The sequence below is a fragment of the Heteronotia binoei genome, chromosome 6 (genome assembly GCF_032191835.1).
Source record: "Heteronotia binoei isolate CCM8104 ecotype False Entrance Well chromosome 6, APGP_CSIRO_Hbin_v1, whole genome shotgun sequence".
Taxonomy (NCBI): domain Eukaryota; kingdom Metazoa; phylum Chordata; class Lepidosauria; order Squamata; family Gekkonidae; genus Heteronotia; species Heteronotia binoei.
Window position 1 is genome coordinate 149213854 of NC_083228.1, and position 21705 is coordinate 149235558.

The 21705-nt window shown below is 55.5% G+C and overlaps 2 protein-coding genes across 2 annotated transcripts in view; one reads left to right on the forward strand and one right to left on the reverse strand.

Moving 5' to 3' along the window:
* LOC132574434 (uncharacterized) overlaps window positions 1-17386 on the forward strand; it is a 128202-nt gene extending 110816 nt beyond the window's left edge. The window contains exons 57-68 of the mRNA XM_060242788.1: window positions 1287-1504; window positions 2201-2345; window positions 4805-5055; window positions 6681-6810; window positions 8729-8903; window positions 11442-11621; window positions 13954-14084; window positions 14254-14453; window positions 14650-14788; window positions 14928-15059; window positions 16027-16123; window positions 17181-17386. Coding sequence (XP_060098771.1) covers window positions 1287-1504; window positions 2201-2345; window positions 4805-5055; window positions 6681-6810; window positions 8729-8903; window positions 11442-11621; window positions 13954-14084; window positions 14254-14453; window positions 14650-14788; window positions 14928-15059; window positions 16027-16123; window positions 17181-17283 — 1901 coding nt within the window. The 3' untranslated portion in view covers window positions 17284-17386. The remainder of the gene's footprint in view (window positions 1-1286; window positions 1505-2200; window positions 2346-4804; window positions 5056-6680; window positions 6811-8728; window positions 8904-11441; window positions 11622-13953; window positions 14085-14253; window positions 14454-14649; window positions 14789-14927; window positions 15060-16026; window positions 16124-17180) is intronic.
* A 921-nt stretch (window positions 17387-18307) lies between these two features.
* The window catches only part of LOC132574435 (probable cation-transporting ATPase 13A5), an 81708-nt gene continuing 78310 nt past the window's right edge, over window positions 18308-21705 (reverse strand). The window contains exons 28-30 of the mRNA XM_060242790.1: window positions 20492-20580; window positions 19928-20008; window positions 18308-18514 (exon numbers count right to left, since the gene is read on the reverse strand). Coding sequence (XP_060098773.1) covers window positions 18308-18514; window positions 19928-20008; window positions 20492-20580 — 377 coding nt within the window. The remainder of the gene's footprint in view (window positions 18515-19927; window positions 20009-20491; window positions 20581-21705) is intronic.

The following is a 21705-nucleotide window of genomic DNA, read 5'->3' on the forward strand; positions in this document are numbered from 1 at the left end:
AAAGAAAGGAGGTTCACAAGTGGAGCTAGAAGCCCTCTCACTCTGCCCCCCCCCAGGCACCAAGAATGCAGAGCATCCCTGCCCCAGACATAAGAACATAAGAGAAGCCATATTGGATCAGGCCAATGGCCCATCCAGTCCAACACTCTGTGTCACACAGGGACCAAAAAAGCCCAGATGCCATCAGGAGGTCCATCAGTGAGGCCAGGACACTGGAAGCCCTCTCACTGTGCCCCCTCCAGCACCAAGAATACAGAGCATCACTGCCCCAGACATAACAACATAAGAGAAGCCCTGTTGGATCAGGCCAATGGCCCCTCCAGTCCAAAACTCTGTGTCACATAAGAACATAAGAGAAGCCCTGTTGGATCAGGCCAGTGGCCCCTCCAGTCCAACACTCTGTGTCACATAAGAGAAGCCATATTGGATCAGGCCAGTGGCCCATCCAGTCCAACACTCTGTGTCACATAAGAGAAGCCATATTGGATCAGGCCAATGGCCCATCCAGCCCAACACTCTGTGTCACATAAGAACATAAGAGAAGCCCTGTTGGATCAGGCCAATGGGCCATCCAGTCCAACACTCTGTGTCACATAAGAACATAAGAGAAGCCCTGTTGGATCAGGCCAATGGGCCATCCAGTCCAACACTCTGTGTCACATAAGAACATAAGAGAAGCCATGTTGGATCAGGCCAATGGCCCCTCCAGTCCAACACTCTGTGTCACATAAGAACATAAGAGAAGCCATGTTGGATCAGGCCAATGGCCCCTCCAGTCCAACACTCTGTGTCACACAGGGGCCAAAAAAGAAAGGAGGTTCACAAGTGGAGCTAGAAGCCCTCCCACTGTGCCCCCCCAAGCACCAAGAATACAGAGCATTCCTGCCCCAGACAGTTCCAGTTATTCGCTGTTTAATGTTTTCAGCTGTTAGAGTTCAGAATTGTAAATGTTTTCATTGTTGTGAGCCTCCCTGTGCCTGCTTTGGGAGAGAGGACGGGATATAAATCCAATAAAATAAATACATAAATAAAAATACTGTTGGGAACCTCCAGGTGGTGCTGGAGAGCTCTATGATTTGCAGCTGGTCCCCAAACCAGTCCCCTGGAGGAAAGGGCTGCTTGGGAGGGGTGCACTTGCTGGAATTTGGGGAGGGGTCCTTCCCAAACGCCGCCCTCCCCAGGCTGCACCCCCAAATCTCCCGGAACGTCCCAGCCGGGAGATGGCAACGGTCCTCCCGGCCTTCTGGGGCTGCAGCCTCTTTCCTTCCTTCCTTCCTCCCCCGCAGCGCTGCCGTGCCCTCCCCACAGCCACTACACGCCCTGCGCGCCCCCCTGCCCGCCCACGTGCAGCGACATCTACGCGGAGGCCGTGTGCGAGAAGGCGGCGTCGGCGTCGGGCTGCCTGGAGGGCTGCGCCTGCGACGAAGGCTTCGTGCTCAGCGACGACCAATGCGTGGCCCTCAGCGAGTGCGGCTGCCGCGACCAGGACGGCGCCTACCACAAGGTGGGCATAATTGCAGGGCTGGATCTGGGGGGGCGGGCACCGATGGAGGGGGGCGCCAGATTGGGTATGGAGTCCATTGTATTCTGTGGGACATAAGGTAGAATGGCCATAAGAGATAGGCTTGCCAATCCCCCGGTCCCAGCGGGGGTCCTTCCGCTTTCCCAGGCTCCTTCCCAGTCAGCGGGCGGGGGGGGGGGAGCTCCACCCCCAGAGGACCATGTGCCTTTGGAGGCTTCAGTCTCCAATTGAAAGGCTCCAGTTGGGCAGGTGGGACCTAGAAGCCGCCTTGCTCCAGGAGGAAAGGCGGGCAGGAAGGAAGAGGCCGTCCAGCAAAGGAGCACGGCCATCCAGTTAGCGGAGAGGGGACCTCAGCCAGCCTTCGGGCTTTCGACGGGGCGGGAGGAGATGAACCCCCGAAGGCTCCCCGCAGCCGCCTCTCCGCCCGGGGCGGGGGGGGGGACCAAGAGGCAGCTCTGCTGGCCAGTAGGCGACCCAGGGCGGCCCCGGCAGAGCCGTCGAGGGGAGGGGAGGGGAGCGGGCCGGGCGCCGCCGGACGAGGCTGGAGGGGCGCCGGGAGCGGCCGGCGTGGTGGAGCCTGCGCCAGAGCAGCCATCGGTGCAGGCACGGGGGTGGGATTGGGGGGGGGGGCGTGGGAAAGAGAGCCTGGGCTCACGAGAGCCTCACCTGTCCGGGCAGGTGGGGGAGAGCTGGGTGAAACCGCACTGCAGCCAGAAGTGCCGCTGCCGCGCGGGAGGGAGCCTCGCCTGCCAGAGCTTCGAGTGCCAGCCCGGGGAGATCTGCCAGCTGAAGAACAACGGGAAGTACAGCTGCAAAGCCACAGGTAAAGCCCCCCCCCCACCCCTCCCGGCAAGGGGAAGGCATTTCTGTCTTTAGATCGCTTTGCCAAGCCAGCCGGTGCCTTGCAGAATGCGTTTACACTTAAAGCAAAGAAATTGCCTCTCTTCTCCATCTCTTTTTCCTTCCTTCCTTTCCTTCCTTCCCTCCCTCAGACATCTGACGTTGATTCTATGTGGGGGGGGGGGCAAGGGTAGCTCTCCAGATGTTTGTTGCCTACAACTCCCATCAGCTGCAGCCACTGGCCATGCTGGCGGGGGCTGATGGGAGTCGTAGCAAAAAAAAAAACCATCTGGAGAACTACCCTTGCCCACCCCTGCGCTATATTCTATGCTCCTGTCCGAAAAAGCTGCGGAGAAGCAGCCAGGCCTGCAGGGGATGGGAATGGGTGACCCCCCCCACACACTTTTTAAAAAGCCCCCTGACTTGTAAAATCCTGGCTATGGCCCTGGGGGTGGCCAACGGTAGCTCTCCAGATGTTTTTTTTGCCTACAACTCCCATCAGCCCCAGCCATTGGCTGGCTGGGGCTGATGGGAGTTGTAGGCAAAAAACATCTGGAGTGCTACCGTTGGACACCCCTGCCATAATCGATAAAGAGCTGATGCTTTACCACCACCTCGCCTCTGCCATGCATTGAACCCACTATAGCAGGGGTGGCCAAGGGTAGCTCTCCAGATGTTTTTTTTGCCTACAACTCCCATCAGCCCCAGGCAGCATGGCCAATGGCTGGGGCTGATGGGAGTTGTAGGCAAAAAACATCTGGAGAGCTACCCTTGGCCACCCCTGCTCTATGTGACTCTTACGCTAAGCAAGTTTGGCCACCCTTGAGTTCGAGTTTCAGCCCAGGCCCTGGGAGACGAACCTTACAATCCCCGTCCGCCACAGAGCTCACTGGGTGGCCTGGGACTCCTCGTGGCCTTTCAGCCTCACCTGCCTTACAGGGCGGCTGTGCAGATGAAACGAGGAGGGGAGACCACATACTCCCCCCCCACCCCATGCTTCTGGAAGAAAGGGCAAGAGAGAGAGCTCACCCAGGTGTCTCCTGGCAGCTCAGGGGAGGAAGAGGGTCCCTTTCCCCACCTCCTTTCCCAGGAGGAACTGCAGTGAAGCTGCTCTGGAATAAACTTGGGCAGGGCAGGGGGGGCGGGGGCGTATTCCAGAGCTCAGCGATCCGACCTGGATTGGTTTGAGACCTTCCTTCTGGAATTCCACAGGGATCTAGCTTTGGGAGTCCTACAGGTTTCTTGAGGCTGAAGGAAAACAGGGAGATTTGAGCCTGAAATCCCCTGAGAGACCAACCAGAGGTCCAGGGAATAAGATTTGGAGAGTCAGAGCTCCGCTTGGACTCTGGAAAGCTTCGGCCCTGAAACCCACCCTGAGGTGCTTCTTCTTCCAGACTGGAATCTCCCTGTTTTCCTGCAGCCCCCGCCAGCCCCCCCCCCCTGCAGCAGCAACAAAGGCATTTAGTCAAAGAGGGATGATGATACTGGATTTATAACCTGCCCTCCACTCCAGATCTAAGAGCGGCTTACAACCTCCTTTCCCTTCCTCCCCCCAAAACAGACACCCTGTGAGCTGGGTGGAGCTGAGAGAGCTCTCCCAGAAGCTGCCCTTTCAAGGACAGAGTCTCAGAGTGGCTCACAATCTCCTTTCCCTTCCTCCCCCACAACAGACACCCTGTGAGGTGGTTGGGGCTGAGAGAGCTCTCACAGCAGCTGCCCTTTCAAGGACAACCTCTGCCAGAGCTCTGGCTGACCCAAGGCCATTCCAGCAGGTGCAAGTGGAGAAGTGGGGAATCAAACCTGGTTCTCCCAGATAAGAGTCTGCCCTTTCAAGGATAACCTCTGCCAGAGCTCTGGCTGACCCAAGGCCATTCCAGCAGCTGCAAGTGGAGGAGGGGGGAATCAACCCTGGTTCTCCCAGATAAGAGAGCTATGGCTGACCCAAGGCCATTCCAGCAGCTGCAAGTGGAGGAGTGGGGAATCAAACCCTGTTCTCCCAGATAAGAGAGCTCTGGCTGACCCAAGGCCATTCCAGCAGGTACAAGTGGAGAAGTGGGGAATCAAACCCGGTTCTCCCAGATAAGAGTCTGCCCTTTCAAGGATAACCTCTGCCAGAGCTCTGTCTGACCCAAGGCCATTCCAGCAGCTGCAAGTGGAGGAGTGGGGAATCAAACCAGTTCTCCCAGATAAGAGTCCGCATCCCTAACCACTACAACAGACTGGCTCTCTACATCAAACTGAATGTGAAGATGCTTTTAGGTCTCTGACGGGACATTGTTATATCCTAATTTTCTGTGAACAAAATCAGGGAGAAGATCCCAGAATCTCAGGCAGGTTTCCCACGTGGAAATGACCTTCCACCTTCCTTTGAGCTTGAGCTTCTTCTGCAGGGTGCTTTGGGCATTGTGTGGATGTCACCTCCCCGCTCTCCTTTCCCCTCAGGCTTCGGGAAGTGCCTGATCACTGGGGACCCCCACTACATGACCTTCGACGGCCTCTTGCACCACTTCCAAGGGCAGCACACCTACGTGGTGGTTGCCAGGCGCCCTGGCGCTCCGGCCCGGCTGGAGGACTTCAGCATCGAGGGGGAGAACAAGTTTCAGGCAGGGACCAGCGGAATCACCTTCCTCAAAGAGCTGCGGATCACGGTCTACAACCACACGGTGCTCTTTGGCCAAGGGAAGAAGGTGGTGGTAAGGAGGCCGGTGGGGTCATGCACCAGTGCTCTGCCCAGACACTGCCGTGCTGGGGGTTGTGTTTGGGGCTACCGAGCTCTCCTTGGAGGCAGGCTCCTGCATGGGTTCACAGTGTGATGCGGCAGCTAAAAAGGCAAATGCAATTCTGGGCTGTATCAACAGAAGTCTAGTGTCCAGATCGCGTGATGTGATGGTATCGCTTTACTCTGCTCTGGTAAGACCTCACCTGGAGTCTTGTGTTCAGTTTTGGGCACCACATTTTAAGAAGGATCTAGACAAGCTGGAACGGGTCCAGAGGAGGGCGACAAAGATGGTGAGGGGTCTGGAGACCAAGTCCTGTGAGGAAAGGCTGAAGGAGCTGGGGATGTTTAGCCTGCAGAGGAGGCGGCTCTCTTGGCCACTGGAGGGGGGGTCTCTGGGCTAGGGGGGAGCCTTTGAGGGAGCAGGGAGAAGAACTGTCACTTCCGGTGAGAACTGGAAGTAGCAACAGAACCTGGGGGGGGGGGGCACCCGAGGAGTCACAAAAACCTGATTTTTAATTTGGTTTTATTTGACCTGTATCCCCCTCTCCCCCGCCAGCGGGCTCAGGGCAGGTCACAGCTTAGAGATGGACAACAGAAACAGTTCCTTAAAACCTTAGCAGTAAGAATTCTCGGTAAAAGGACATAAGAACATAAGGAGCCCTCCCACTGTGGCCCCCCTCCAAGCATCAGGAATACAGAGCATCACTGCCCCACACATAAGAGAAGCCATGTTGGATGAGGCCAATGGCAAAAAAAAACCCAGGTGCTATCAGAAGGTCCATCAGTGGGGCCAGGACACTAGAAGCCCTCCCACTGTGCCCCCCCCCAAGCACCAGGAATAGAGCATCACTGCCCCAGACATAAGAATATAAGAGAAGCCATGTTGGATCAGGCCAATGGCCCCTCCAGTCCAACACTCTGTGTCACATAAGAACATAAGAGAAGCCCTGTTGGATCAGGCCAGTGGCCCCTCCAGTCCAACACTCTGTGCCACATAAGAACATAAGAGAAGCCCTGTTGGATCAGGCCAGTGGCCCCTCCAGTCCAACACTCTGTGTCACATAAGAACATAAGAGAAGCCATGTTGGATCAGGCCAATGGCCCCTCCAGTCCAACACTCTGTGTCACACAGTGGCCCAAAAACCCCAGGTGCCATCAGGAGGTCCACCAGTGGGGCCAGAACTCCAGAAACCCTCCCACTGTGCCCCCCCACAAGCACCAAGAATACAGAGCATCACTTGCCCCAAACAGAGTTCCATCTATATGTGGCTTATAGCCACTGATGGACCTCTGCTCCATATTTTTATCCAATCCCCTCTTGAAGCTGTCTGTGCTTGCAGCCGCCGCCATCTCCTGTGGCAGTGAATTCCACGTGTTAATCACCCTTAATAATAGATTGTGCGGCTTCTGTTGAAGATCAGGTGGGCAGAAATATGATAAACAATTGATGGCGACGACCCCCATCTGCACCAGAGGCGATTCGAAGGCAGTTTGGGCAGGAGGGGGGTCTAATGGTTAAAGCACATTAAAAGGTTTTCTTTAAAGATCCTTAAAGAATTTTGGAGGAAGGTGTGAGATTCATTTCTCTCTCCCGCTCAGCTGGACGGCGTACTAACAGAGCCTCCTGCCCAGCCTCATGAGGGTCTTCGCCTGCACCTGCGAGCAACGAGGATTTTCCTGGAGACCGATTTTGGCTTGTCGGTCACCTTTGATGGGGCTGAGAACTCAGGTAACCTGGCGCTCTGCAAGACTCCGATACGGCTAGGGTGGCAGGGATGCCAAAGTACCCGAGGTGCCAGAGAGAGGCTGCTTCTCCCTCTGTCCCAAAGGGGGAGAGGGGGGTCAACGCTGACAATGCAGCTCAGTAGAACCCACCCCATGCAATCGGCGTGAGAATATTTGCAAGAAGCTGGACTTAAATTGGCTCTGTTGGGGCCACCGAGGGCAGCTTAGTCCACCCCCCTCACCCCCAGACTCTTGAGCTAGGGGTACCCACTGGAGGAGGGGATGGCAGAACTGCACCTGTGGAGCCAGCCCTCCTCCCCCCCCCACATTTGCACCCAAATGTGGGAATACAACCTGTGTGGAAGGCACATTGGAGGCGTGCCAAGCGCTATAGCTGCACAACCATCCAGAAAGGGTGGTGTGGACTCAGCCCTGTTTCCGTTGCGGCCAAGTTCTTGGATGGAAGGAACAAAGTGGGAGGAGGAAGAACTGAAAGGGGCCTGAAAGGAGCATGAGGCAGTTGCAAGTTAAGACCTCCCCTGGAGTCTTGTGTTCAGTTTTGGGCACCACGTTTTAAGGACAAGCTGGAAGGGGTCCAGAGGAGGGTGATGAAGATGGTGAGGGGTCTGGAGACCGAGTCCTATGAGGAAAGGTTGAAGGAGCTGGGCAAGTTTAGCCTGGAGAGGAGGCGGCTGAGAGGTGATATGATCACCATCAAGTCCTTGAAGGGCTGTCCTATAGAGGATGGCGTGGAATTGTTTTCTGTGGCCCCGGAAGGTCGGATCAGAACCAACAGGTTGAAATTAAATCAGAAGAGTTTCCAGCTCAACATGAGGAAGAACTTCCTGACTGTTAGAACGCTTCCTCAGTGGATCAGGCTTCCTCGGGAGGTGGTGGGCTCTCCTTCCTTGGAAGTTTTTACACAGAGGCTAGATGGCCATCTGACAGCAACAAGGATCCTATGAATTTAAAGGGAGATATTCTGGGAAGCTAGATCCAAGTGGGCAGCCGTGTTGTTCTGAAGCAGTAGAACAAAGTAGGAGTCAAGTTTCACCTTTAAGAGCAACAAAGTAGGATATAGAAGGATATAGACAACCTGGAACGGGTTCAGAGGAGGGCGACTAAGATGGCGAGGGGTCTGGAGACCAAGTCCTATGAGGAAAGGTTGAAGGAGCTGGGGATGTTTAGCCTGGAGAGGAGGCGGCTGAGAGGTGATAGGATCACCATCTTCAAGGACTTGAAGGGCTGTCCTCTAGAGGATGGTGTGGAATTGTTTTCTGTGGCCCAGAAGGTAGGACCAGGACCAGTTGGAAGAGTTTCCATCTCAACATTGGGAAGAACTTCCTGACAGAGCGGTTCCTCAGTGGAACAGGCTTCCTCCTCAGGAGGTGGTGGGCTCTCCTTCCTTGGAGGTTTTTAAACAGAGTCTGCATGCCCATCTGTCAGCAATGAAGATCCTGTGAATTTAGGGGGAGGTGTTTGTGAGTTTAGAGTGGTTCCTCAGTGGAACAGGCTTCCTCCTTGGGAGGTGGTGGGCTCTCCTTCCCTGAAGGAGAGGCTAGATGGCCATCTGACGGTGATGAAGATCCTGTGAATTTAGGGAGAGGTGTTTGTGAGTTTCCTGCATTGTGCAGGGGGTTGGACTAGATGACCCTGGAGGTCCCTTCCAACTCTAGGATTCCATTCTAAGGTGATAGTCCCAAGATATGTCTGAGTTCAGTGGCAAGGCATAACCCTGAGACATGGCAATAGCCAATTCCAATTCCATTGCCTCTGAGCATGTGCAGAGCATCCCTCGTTGACCACTCACCCTCTATCTTGGGCCTTGGAACTCAGAGCTTTTGGGCCGGGAGAGCTGCTTCTGGGGGGCCTGGAGCCCCTTGTAAGGCATGACCCTCTTGGCTCCACCATCTGCTTTCCAGACATCACACTCCCCAACCCCTACAAGAAGAACGTCGAGGGGCTGTGTGGCAATTTCGATGGCAAATACAAGAATGACTTCACCACACCCAACGGCACCCTGGTCAAAGACGTCAACACCTTCGGGGAGAGCTGGAGAGTCCCGGTCATCAGAGGAGGAGGACAAGCCCGGGTCAGGTACGGGGGCGGGGGGCAGAAGCCACAGCCCACAAGGGCTGCCCTGGCCAGAATTCTCCCCCTCTGCCCCCTCCACACACGCTGGGGCCAGAACAGACACACTGGACCTCCTTGCAGAGTCAGCGGGGACAATCCCCGGGCCCAGCAGCATCTGCTGACTCTGAGCAGGTCTCCCAGGTGGGCAGGGGAGGGTCCATCTCAGGCCACACCTGAAGGGGGGGGTACACCTACCTGAGGGACCGTCTTTCCCCATATGAACCCCAGAGAGCACTGAGGTCAACGGGGAAAAACTTAATGACTATCCCTGGGCCGAAGGAAGTTAAATATCAGAGCACCAGAATACGGGCCTTTTCGATCGCGGCCCCTACCCTATGGAACCGACTCCCCGAGGAGGTGCGGGCCCTGCGGAGCCTTGAACAGTTCCGCAGGGCCTGCAAGACCATCCTTTTTAAATCAGCATATTCGGACTGCTAAGAAAAATGGTAATTAAAGATCCGCCAATGCGGTCCAAAGATCTATACCGCAGTATAATTGTATCTACTAGACTGGTTTTTAATTTAATGTTTTAATGTTTTATTGTTCTATAATGTAATTCTAATGTTTTATTTATTATGGTGTGTTTTTATGGATTGCTGTTAGCCGCCCTGAGCCTGCCAAGGTGGGGGAGGGCGGGATATAAATGAAATTAATAAATAAATAATAAATAAAAATACACGCCCAGGACAACCAACCACCCAGCTGGGTTGGCCCCTCGGAAGTTGAGCAGGTCCTGGTGCTGCCTGGTCCCTGGCAATCGGAACCCCCCACCATCTGCAGGCAGGCAGGAGAAGAAGTCTCAGAGCGGCTCACAATCTCCTTCATCTTCCTCCCTCACAACAGACACCCTGTGAGGTGGGTGGAGCTGGAGAGGGCTCTCACAGCAGCTGCCCTTTCAAGGACAACCTCTTCCAGAGCTCTGGCTGACCCAAGGCCATCTCAGCAGGTGCAAGTGGAGGAGTGGGGAATCCAACCCGGTGCTTCCAGATAAGAGTCCGCACACTTCACCACTACACCAAACTGGCTCTCCACTCTTCCCTGCCCACCCCCCCAATCTGCCGCAGTGCCCAGAGCACCAGGCACTCAGGCCCTGCCCCCCAGAATCCCTGGGTCAAGGCCTCTCCATGCTCTACAAATTGCCCCTGGGCAGAACAGCAAATGGCAGGGTGCCTCCAGGGCAAATGAGCCATTGTGGGGTGACTGGAGCTGTCCCTGAAGGGCATGGAGAGGTTGGGTGCCTGATGTGGTCCCATGAAGGCCAGTGTTGTGTGGACAGGCACCTCTGGAGATGTGCACTTTGGTGTGGTGGTGAAGTGTGCGGACTCTTATCTGGGAGAACCGGGTTTGATTTCCCCTTCCTCCACTTGCAGTTGCTGGAATGGCCTTGGGTCAGCCATAGCTCTTGCAGGAGTTGTCCTTGAAAGGGCAGCTGCTGGGAGAGCCCTCTCCAGCCCCAACCACCTTACAGGGTGTCTGTTGTGGGGTAAGAAGGGAAAGGAGATTGTGAGCCGCTCTGAGACTTCGAAGTGGAGAGTGGGATATAAATCCAGTGTCTTCAACGTCTTCTTCTGTGATGTGGCTGTAGCTGGGTGTGAGGGAGGGAGGCTGAAGGAGTCTGTCCCCGCCACAAGCCCACATGGGCTCCAGGTGGTTCCTATGCTGTCTGGCCCACCCCGGCTGCAGCCAGGTTCCCTCTTCCTTGGCTGAAGATGCTCCTGCCCCCCTCCAGGGGTATTCTGCCATTCGGCTTTTATAAATGCCTGGAAATGGTGATGCCAGCTTGGTGGTACTTGCTTGCCTGGAGGGCTATTGGCAGTTCCAGCCACAAATGTGTGTGTGTGCGTGTGCCTTGTGCGTGTGCAGGGTGGGGTGGATTTGAATGATGTGGATCAGACGCTTTCCAGAAATGTCACCCAGGGATGGGGCTTTGGCCAGAAGACATCAAAGCAAAACCACTGTGTCTACACAAAACGAATCAGCAACGATAAAGTGTCCAAATAATTTATACCGATACCCCAAATACACAGGAAGTATATTTCATGAGGGGGTAGATTCCACAATAATTTTCAAGAAGATTCCATGGAGAATGCAAATGTTCCATTCAAAAAGGCTTCCCCTGGAAATTCCATCGCAGTCAATTTCACAAGCTGTGGTTGATCCAATCTTCAAAAACAGACTCCAAAGGTACAAAGTTCCCTTTACGTGTTTGTCAACTTTATATACCGCATTTCACAAACGAGCATCTTCCAAGAGCCATCCTGTAAACTCACAGCAATGACACCAAACTGAGACATATTCAGCTTCCAAAAGGCACAAGGCTTTTGAATGGACCTTTTGCATTCTCCGTGGGATTCGAACTGCCACCAGAAGAGCTCGAAAGGGGTGGGAGCAGAGAGGCCTCCTTGGCCTACCTCAGGCCGGCCTCCTTCAGTGGGCAATCCAGGCTCCAGCTCCAGCACGGCCCCTCCCTCCCTCTCTCTCACCCCACCTCTTTTCTTCTAGGCGAAGGACCCTCTCAGAGGAAGAGCTGGAGGCCATTGAACTGGACGTGGGCTTCACCCCCGGGTGCTCCCCCGGGCAGCTGAGCGCCCTCAACACCAGCTCCAGCTGCGGCATGCTGGCCGATCCAAAGGGGCCCTTCCGCGCCTGCTTCCCGCACGTCCCTCCGGAGCCCTTCCTGCTGTAAGCGCTGCCCCTGCTCTGCCCTCCCTGGCAGGAGGAGAACATAAGAGAAGCCATGTTGGATCAGGCCAGTGGCCCCTCCAGTCCACACTCTGTGTCACACATAAGAACATAAGAGAAGCCCTGTTGGATCGGGCCAGTGGCCCATCCAGTCCAACACTCTGTGTCACAGAAGAACATAAGAGAAGCCCTGTTGGATCAGGCCAGTGGCCCCTCCAGTCCAACACTCTGTGTCACATAAGAACATAAGAGAAGCCCTGTTGGATCAGGCCAGTGGCCCCTCCAGTCCAACACTCTGTGTCACATAAGAACATAAGAGAAGCCCTGTTGGATCAGGCCAGTGGCCCCTCCAGTCCAACACTCTGTGTCACAGAAGAACACAAGAGAAGCCATGTTGGATCAGGCCAGTGGCCCCTCCAGTCCAACACTCTGTGTCACATAAGAACATAAGAGAAGCCCTGTTGGATCAGGCCAATGGCCCATCCAGTCCAACACTCTGTGTCACAGAAGAACATAAGAGAAGCCCTGTTGGATCAGGCCAGTGGCCCCTCCAGTCCAACACTCTGTGTCACATAAGAACATAAGAGAAGCCCTGTTGGATCAGGCCAGTGGCCCCTCCAGTCCAACACTCTGTGTCACAGAAGAACACAAGAGAAGCCATGTTGGATCAGGCCAGTGGCCCATCCAGTCCAACACTCTGTGTCACATAAGAACATAAGAGAAGCCCTGTTGGATCAGGCCAATGGCCCCTCCAGTCCAACACTCTGTGTCACATAAGAACATAAGAGAAGCCCTGTTGGATCAGGCCAGTGGCCCCTCCAGTCCAACACTCTGTGTCACATAAGAACATAAGAGAAGCCCTGTTGGATCAGGCCAGTGGCCCCTCCAGTCCAACACTCTGTGTCACAGAAGAACACGAGAAGCCATGTTGGATCAGGCCAGTGGCCCCTCCAGTCCAACACTCTGTGTCACATAAGAACATAAGAGAAGCCCTGTTGGATCAGGCCAGTGGCCCCTCCAGTCCAACACTCTGTGTCACATAAGAACATAAGAAAAGCCCTGTTGCATCAGGCCAGTGGCCCATCCAGTCCAACACTGTCACAAAGTGGCCAAAAAACCCAGGTGTCATCAGGAGGTCCACCAATGGGGCCAGGACACTAGAAGCCCTCCCATTGTGCCCCCCAAGCACCAAGAATACAGAGCATCACTACCCCAGACACAAGAACATAAGAAAAGCCATGTTGGATCAGGCCAATGGCCCATCCAGTCCAACACTCTGTGTCACATAAGAACATAAGAGAAGCCCTGTTGGATCAGGCCAGTGGCCCATCCAGTCCAACACTCTGCGTCACATAAGAACATAAGAGAAGCCCTGTTGGATCTGGCCAGTGGCCCCTCCAGTCCAACACTCTGTGTCACATAAGAACAGAAGAGAAGCCCTGTTGGATCAGGCCAGTGGCCCCTCCAGTCCAACACTCTGTGCCACATAAGAACATAAGAGAAGCCCTGTTGGATCAGGCCAATGGCCCATCCAATCCAACACTCTTTGTCACATAAGAACATAAGAGAAGCCCTGTTGCATCAGGCCAATGGCCCATCCAGTCCAACACTCTGTGTCACACAGTGGCCAATATATGTGTGTGTATGTATACACAGAGGGCTCAGAGGCAGGAGAATTTAGGACACTTGATGGTCATTTGGGACAAGGGTTGACATGGAATGAGTGGGGGGCCAGAGGAAGCTGGTGGGGTGGGGGGTGGAGCAGGTTGCTGCAGTCTCCATTTCCCACCTTTGAGGCCATCAAGGTCAGAAGCAGGACCAAATTCAGCTTCCCCAGCCTCCAGCGTGAAGCCCTCTTGGTTCCTTGGGAGTCCCCAGAGAAAGTCCCCTTTGGTGACTGTTAGGGGATGGAGGAGTCCAGGCAGTGGGTGGTGCTAGGACCTGCGGTGAGCAGGAGGAAGTAGTGGGGGGGGGGAGGGCCCTGCCCATCAGAGTAGACCCTGGCAGAGGAAGGGCACCCTCCCAGGAGACGGTGGCTTGCTTTGGGCATGCCGAAGGCTCCAGGCTCAGTCCCTGGGCGCCAGCTGAAAGGACCAGGCAGGAGGCGACGGGAAAGACGGCGGAGAAGCTCTGCCAGTCCGAAGGGGCCCTTCTGGCCTTGGGGGGCCACCGCAGCAGTGGCCAAGGCCCTGACCGAGGGGGCTGCAGAGGAGAAGGCCCTCCCCCTCTCGGCTGGCAAAGGGCTTGAGGAGCTCCCACTCCAGCAGCCGGGGAGGAGTCCTGCCTCCTGTGGGTGACGCTCCCCGTCTCCCTGCCACCCCCCCCCCTGCAGGAGCTGCCTTTTCGACATGTGCGTGGAAGCCAACAGGAGCATAGCGCTGTGCCGCACTTTGCAGCAGTACGTGTGGGCCTGCCAGGAGAAGGGCGTCGCCATGGGCAGCTGGAGGGAAATCGCCTCCTGCGGTGAGTTCAGCAGAGAACCCTTTGGGCACGCGAGAGACCCTGCAGCCCCCTCCTCAGGGCCCCCTCGGCTCACCCCCCATCCCGCCACTCCTGGGCTCGCTTACCCGCAAGGGGAGGAGCAGGGCCCGCTTGGCCTGGTGTAACCGGCGGCTCTCTCTTGCCTCTGCAGCCCAGCAGTGTCCCCGCAACAGCCGCTACAGCCTCTGCGTGCCCGCCTGCCCGGCTTCGTGCTCGGATCTCGCGGCTCCAGGCGAGTGTGAGAGCCCCTGCCTGGACGGCTGCGAGTGCCTGCCCGGATACGTCCTCAGCGGGTTTGACTGCGTGCCCTACTCCCAGTGTGGCTACGCCTTCGGAGGCATCTATTACAAGGTACGCGGCCACGGTGCCCCCGGGCTGCCTGAGGCCTCACCTGTCCTATCCTCGAGCACAAAAGTTAATTTTGAACACCTCAGTCTTGGGTGGATCCTTGTGGTCCCGTGCTGGCTGCTGCAGCCCCACAATGCCGCAGGACTCCTGGCGCCTGAGTTTCCCAAGGTAAGCGTCACCCTCGGTCCTTTGCCTCCAGGCTGGCGAGAGTGCCATGAATGAGGACTGCAGCCAGGTGTGCACCTGTCCGGACAGCTCCGGCCTCTCCTGCTCCAAGGTGGCCTGTGCCGCGGACCAGATCTGCACTATAGTCAACTTCACCCGCGGCTGCTACACGGGTGAGTCCGGTGCAAAATGATCGTGCCGCAGCAGAGGGCAGCAGGGGAGGGGTGCAGGGCAACATTTCTCCAGACAAGTGGTCAGCGGAGGGGTCGGTAGGCCCCGGGAGCCCCTGCTCAGAGCCTTTCTCCTCCACAGATGGCCCCTGCCTCTCAAGCCCTTGTTTGAACGGCGGGGTTTGTGTCGAAGCTGGCGGGACCTTAGGCTTTGCGTGCTCCTGCCCAGAATCCCACCAGGGCTTCCTCTGCGATGTCGAAAAGATTCAGACAGGTAGGATGCCTCTCCCTTCCCCTCCACTCTGCACATGAAAGAGCAAGCCCCATGGGAGAGGCCCTGGAGTTCAGCTCTGCTTCTCCCTTGCCAAAGAGTGCAAAACTAGCTTTAGCTTCCCCTGCTCTGAGTCACCTTATGGCAGGGATGTCAAACATGCGGCCCAGGCGCCAGAGCAGGCCCCCAGAGGGGTCCTATCAGGCCCGCGAGCGAATCAAAAGTAGGTTTGCAGCTTACACACTTGAACAACACCCGAACAGCATCCTCAGGATTGCTACAGCACAGACGTTGTCTCCTGTTTTCCGATGCAGTAATTCAGAGCAAGGAGAGTCAGTTATCAGAAACTATTAAACAGACAAAATATTGCAAGAGTGCTAATCTTTTAAGCATGTTTTATTTTAAGTTTTTTTTTAAAAAAAAATCTTTAATTGTGTTTGTCTCTGCCTGCTCCCTGGCATCACATTTTATGGCACGAACGGCCCGGCCTGCAGAGGTCTCCTTTATGTCAGATCCGGCCCTCACAACAAACAAATTTCACACCCCTGCCTTATGGCCTGGATGTGTGTGCATTCACATCGTATATCCTCTGGTTTCCATTGCACTCTGCACTTTAGCCTGGGAGCATGTCGTGAGGGTGTCTGTTTTGGTGCAGGCACCTCCTGGCCAGAGCCTGTGACATGGCACACCTGCCCCCTCCCCCACTGTATGCCCAGAGCACCTGGGGTCTTATTCTTAAACTGGCATTGAGTGCAGACAAAGACAAGCACACGTCGTGGGCAGTGCTTGTGCGGCTGACAGGGAGAGAAGCCACACAAGGCTCCTGCGGCCCCCACAGCGGATCAACTCTGTCCCTGCTCAGCCAGGGTTGGGGGGAGGAGAGGGGGCCTTATTCACCATGCTGGCCATGTCCAGTCTAGCCAGCCCACTGTCCTTCCATGTCTCCTCCTCCATGTCCTTCTTTTCTCAGATAATCACCTCACCGCCTACATCATCGGGGGAGTCGTATCCGGCCTTGTCTTGCTGGCCCTGATTATTGGCACAGTGCTGTATTCCCAACGCACCAGGTAAGCCCTTTGTGAGAGGTGGAGAGAGGGGGGAGGACTACAGAGGGGAAGGGGAGAGTGTGGGGCACCAGGTCGGAGAGGGCCAGAACACGATGGAGCAGGAACCACAGACGGCCCCTGGGCCTAGAATGGTGGGGAACCTTTCTTCTGCCAAGTGCCATTTGGATATTTATAATATCATTCGTGGGCCGTACAAAATTATCAACTTAAAAAACAGTGATCCGCTGAGGGAGAATGATTCAGGCCGGCAAAATTTATGCAAATAATTGTTTTTCTATTTGAAGTCATGTGGGGAGAACCTGATTTGGCGCGCGCGCACACACACACCCGGCCCGCTGCCATAGGCAAATGCCTAGGTCCAGGTTGTAGAAAAAGCTCAGCAGGAACTCATTAGCATGTTAGACCACATCCCCTAATCTCAGCATATTAGACTTTTCCCCGGCCCCACAGTGATCCTGGCCAGCCAGCCCGGCCCAGAGAGGCTGCTGCAATCTGCGCCCTACAATCTTTGCTGGCCAGTCAGTTTGGCCCAGCAATCCCTGAGGGCCAGACCATGTGATCGCCAGGGCTGTAAACGGCCCTCGGGCCAGACGTTCCCCACCCCTGGCGAAGAAATGGCCTCCGTGGCCTGAGGATGGGGTGGGCGTTTCCCCTTTGGACCAGACAGCTGGAGGCAGCTGAGCAGAAGTACCAAAGATACGATGGGCTTGATCTCCGCAACACTGGAGTTAAATGCCACCACGAGCAGGAAAGATCGGTGGGATCCCTCCAGCCCCATGTGATCTGGAGCAGTGAAGGGAGGAAGGGAAGGTCAGGGCCAAGAGGTCAGGCTGGGCACCCTCCGCAGAAGCCAGAGGGTTTGGCTGGGCAGCGGGTGTCGGGAGACCGTGCCAGAGCCAGCAGCAAAGAGGAGCAAACCCCATTCTCCCCCTACCCCCCCCCCAGTGGAATGAGCAATCTGGAACAGCAGCAAGCAGAAAACCCACCAAGAGGGTGTTGGGGGGCTGAGGATGAGACTCCCAGTCCCGTAGTTCCATCTCCTCTCTCTCCCTTGCAGGAAACGCCCTGGGGAAGAACGGCGCGCCTTGGATCCCTCCATCCTCTCTGCCCGTGCTCAAGACCCCATTTCTGTGAGCAACCTGGCCTTTGAGAAGGACTGAGACCAGCAGCTCTGCAATTCTCAGCACTTTGGGGACACCCACCTCTGGGCTCCCCCCCCCCACTACCCTTCCTCCAAATAAATAAATAAATAGCTATTTTTCTCAATTTTCTCTGGACGTTCCTTCGGCCAGCCTCAAGGGTGACGTTTAGATTTTGCTGCCTTCCATACATTTCTGTGTCCTTTTCATTGGGAAACCATCACTCCACACCACCCCCTTTCTCAGCCACTTGACTCTCAAAGGACACAAAAAGGAAATTGCTTTGTTTTCTTCGAGAAATGTTTTTAAATAATCAGACCTGACTTTATTGCCACAAAGTGGGTCCTAATTAGAATCTCCGAATGGTCTTCTTCTCCAGCTTCGAAGTGCTTGAAATTAACGAGCAGTAAACTTAGAACAGGGCAAAGGAAGTCCTTCTTCACCCAAATTGTCATTCACATGTGGAATTCACTGCCACAGGAAGCGATGGCTGCAAGCACAGAGAGCTTCAACTGGGAAAACATGGAGCAGAGATCCATCAATGGCTATCAGCCACAAGGCACTATAAATGGAATACTCTGTCTGGGGCAGGGATGCTCTGTATTCTTGATGCTCGTAGGGGCAACAGTGGGGGGGCTTCTGGAGTTCTGGCCCTGCTGATGGACCTCCTGATGGCCCCTGGGTTTTGGCCACTGTGTGATACAGAGCACGGACTGGATGGGCTACTGGCCTGATCCAACATGGCTCCTCTTACGTTCTTGAATGGGTTCTTCTTGCCTCTACCCATGGGCCGAACGCAGATTTTTAAGTAGTTCAACACTGGGCAGGGGAAAAAGCAAACAAGTGCTCAAAAAGGGAATAAACCTTAAATTAAAAAAAAAGTAGAAATGACCTTGTTTTAAAAAAAACAGTCAGCGTGTGCCAAAAGTGCTGCAGCAGGAGCCGTCCGCATCTCCAGGGGTCTTCTTTGCCCCCAAAAGTTCCATTTCCACTCCTACCCTGTAGATATAAGTTAGCAAGTCCTTCTCCACCACCAGCTGGCCAGCTACTTTTTGGCGGACTCCTCCCCCTCGTAGGCGGGGTTGACGTAGGCCCCTCCCTGGCCGGGCTCTGCAAAGTCCCTTCGGTTCACGGGAGGCCAGCTGGGGTCCTGGAGGAGCTGCCTCTGCAAGACCCGGTACTGGCTGGAGGAGCGGAACCCAAACAGCGCCTTGATCCACAACCACAGGCGGCGGTTCTGCAGGAGCCCATCCTGAGGAGGAGAGAGCGTTGGAGGACCAGGCTGGTTCTGGGATCCTGACCCATCTCTCCAGGGGTCCCAGCCAGCCCAGCTCTGCGGTCTGCTGAAGGAAGGGCATCACCCAAGATCTTGGCTTTCCTCCCCAAGAACCCCCCCCCCTCCATCGCTTTTGTTCTTTCTCCTCTCGTGCAGAAGAAGAAGGAGGGCTGGGGTTTATACCCCACTTTTCTCTCTCCTAAGAGCGGCTCACAATCACCTTTCCCTTCCCCTCCCCACTTTGCGAGGCAGGTGGGGCTGAAGAACTCAGAGAACTGGGACTGGTCCAAAGTCACCCAGCGAGCTTCCACAGCAGAGGGGAGATTTGCACCCAGCTTTCTTAGTCCAACACTTCAACCCCTCCACAAGCTCATCTCCCGCTGGGGAGCCCTGGAGACAACCTGGGCCGGGCTGCTCTGGTTCCCTTCATTGGGAGCCCTGGAAGGAACTCCCGGGAGGGCTCTGAAGTGGGCGGCCGACCTTGAGATTCCAAAGTTTTATTTTCTGAGTTAGGAATTTGGGGGAGATGGAGTCTTTGTCTGGGGGGCCCTAACTGCAAGCCCCTCTAGGCAGGGCTCACTCTGCTCCCCATTTTACACACAGGACAACAGGGGAGTTTGCAAAGCAGCAAGACTAGGAAGAAGACTGCAGATTTATACCCTGCCCTTCTCTCTGAATCAGATTCTCAGAGCGACTCACAATCTCCTTTATCTTCTCCCCCCACAACAGACACCCTGTGAGGTGGGTGGGGCTGAGAGGGCTCTCCCAGCAGCTGCCCTTTCAAGGAACCTCTGCCAGAGCTATGGCTGACCCAAGGCCATTCCAGCAGGTGCAAGTGGAGGAGTGGGGAATCAAACCCCGTTCCCCCAGATAAGAGAGCTCTGGCTGACCCAGCAGCTGCAAGTGGAGGAGTGGGGAATCAAACCCGGTTCTCCCAGATAAGAGAGCTCTGGCTGACCCAAGGCCATTCCAGCAGCTGCAAGTGAAGGAGTGGGGAATCAAACCCTGTTCTCCCAGATAAGAGAGCTGTGGCTGACCCAAGGCCATTCCAGCAGCTGCAAGTGGAGGAGTGGGGAATCAAACCCGGTTCTCCCAGATAAGAGTCCAAGCATTTCACCACTACACCAAACTGGCTCTCCCAAATGCCCTGCGCCTTTTTTGGTGTGGATTTGCAAAGGCCAGAGGTTGGCCAGCACCATCCAGATGTGTGGGGGAGATCAGCATCAACTTGCGTGTGTGTCTTTGGAAACTCACTCTGGCTGTGTGAGAGGGACCCTCTTCCTTACACCCCCCCCCTGCATGGTGTGTGCCAGCCACAGGGCCCCCTGCTCAGAAGGGAAGTGTGGAGATCATTTCCAGGAGGGAAAGAATGGGGGGGTGTCTGCTTACCTCTACGAAGAACGAGACAGAGAACAAGACCACGAGCGTTATCAGGATGTAAACCCTCCAGATCATCGGGGTGCAGAGAAGCTGAGAAGGAAGAAACCCCCCTCAGAGATTGTTCTGTCACTCCCATCCTGTCTGCCCGCCAAGTTGATCAGGGCAACTGACGTAGCAGCCACCTCCCCCACCCCCCAGCCTCAGAACAACCACCTGGTGAGGTAGGCCAGCCTGAGAGGGAGTGACCAGCACAAAGTCATGGCAGAGTGGGGGATCTGAGCCCAGGTCTCCCAGCTCCTAGTCCAGCCCTCTTCCCACTACACCACGCTGCCAGTCCCCAATACCCTGTCTGCTCAGCCCTCCTTTGCCAGCAGGCCCCTGCATCGGTCCAAGAGAGCCTCCTGGGGCCGGCTGCTAGAGCCACGATGCCCAGCGGTCCAGCCTGGTTGGAGGCCACATCAGGGCCCTGCAAAGGCGGTGCTCCCAACAAACGAACGAACCAGCTTGAGAGCCAGTAGAAAAGCTCGGCTGGAAGCTCTTTGCAGCCTGCCAGTCGGTGCCTCCCGCACTCACCTCCATGCCCTTGTAGATGCTCTCAAAGTCAGCAAAGAACAGGAAAAGGGCGACTCCGAGCTGCAGGCAGAGGGCCGTGCTGAAGGCATCTAAGGGACCCAAAGGGAGACAGCACCTGGTGAGCCCCCAGGGAACAGCAGAAGCAGAGCCAGGGGCTGGGATTGAGAGCAGTGTTCTCTCTGTGTGACTGTGAGCTGGCTCACAGTTTTTTAGCCTCCAGCTCACGCATTTTTGTCCTAGCTCCTTGGAGGTTTTTAAACAGAGGCTGGATGGCCATCTGACAGCGATGAAGATCCTAAGGGAGGTGTTTGTGGGTTTCCTGCACTGTGCAGAGGGTTGCTAGATGACCCTGGAGGTCCCTTCCAACTCTAGGATTCTGTGAAGAAAAATGGCCCCAGAGCAAGCTGTTGTATGCAGCAGATTCCAACTTTCATGCCAGTAGTTCACAAAGTAGAATTTTTGCTCACAAAGCTCCACAGCTTAGAGGGAAGCACTGGCTGAGAGTATCCAGCAGCAGTGAGAGGGGGGCCTTCAGGAAGCCCCCAAGCAGGCCACAGCCCTCTTTGCTCCCCCCTCCCCCCGTGGAGAAACTATTGAGATGCCACATGTAGAATCTTTTGAAACTCCATCTTAGCAAATGGCCCTTTGCACTTGATGCGGGTGGGAATTCCCTGTGTTAAGCCTGCAGTGTGAGAAGACTGTTCCCTCGGGCATGGCCTCCAGTCCAGAGTAATGGGGGGGGGCTGCACTTGAGCTAGCACAACGGGAGAGAAAAGGCCTTCTTTGCTCTTTAGCCCATGAAGATGTCATGAAGATCCAGGGCACGGGTCTGTGACAGTATTGTCTGCTCAGAGGGGCGGGGCTCCCCAGGGTCTCACAGAGATGAATCACAGAATCCTAGAGTGGGAAGGGACCTCCAGGGTCATCTAGTCCAACCCCCTGCACAATGCAGGAAACTCACAAACACCACCCCCCCCCCCTAAATTCACAGGATCTTCATTGCTGTCAAATGGCCATCCAGCCTCTGTTTAGAAACCTCCACGGAAGGAGAGCCCACCACCTCCCAAGGAGGAAGCCTGTTCCACTGAGGAATCGCTCTAACTCATAGAATCCTAGAGTGGGAAGGGACCTCCAGGGTCATCTAGTCCATCCCCCTGCACAATGCAGGAAACACAAACACTTCCCCCTAAATTCACGAGATCTTCATTGCTGTC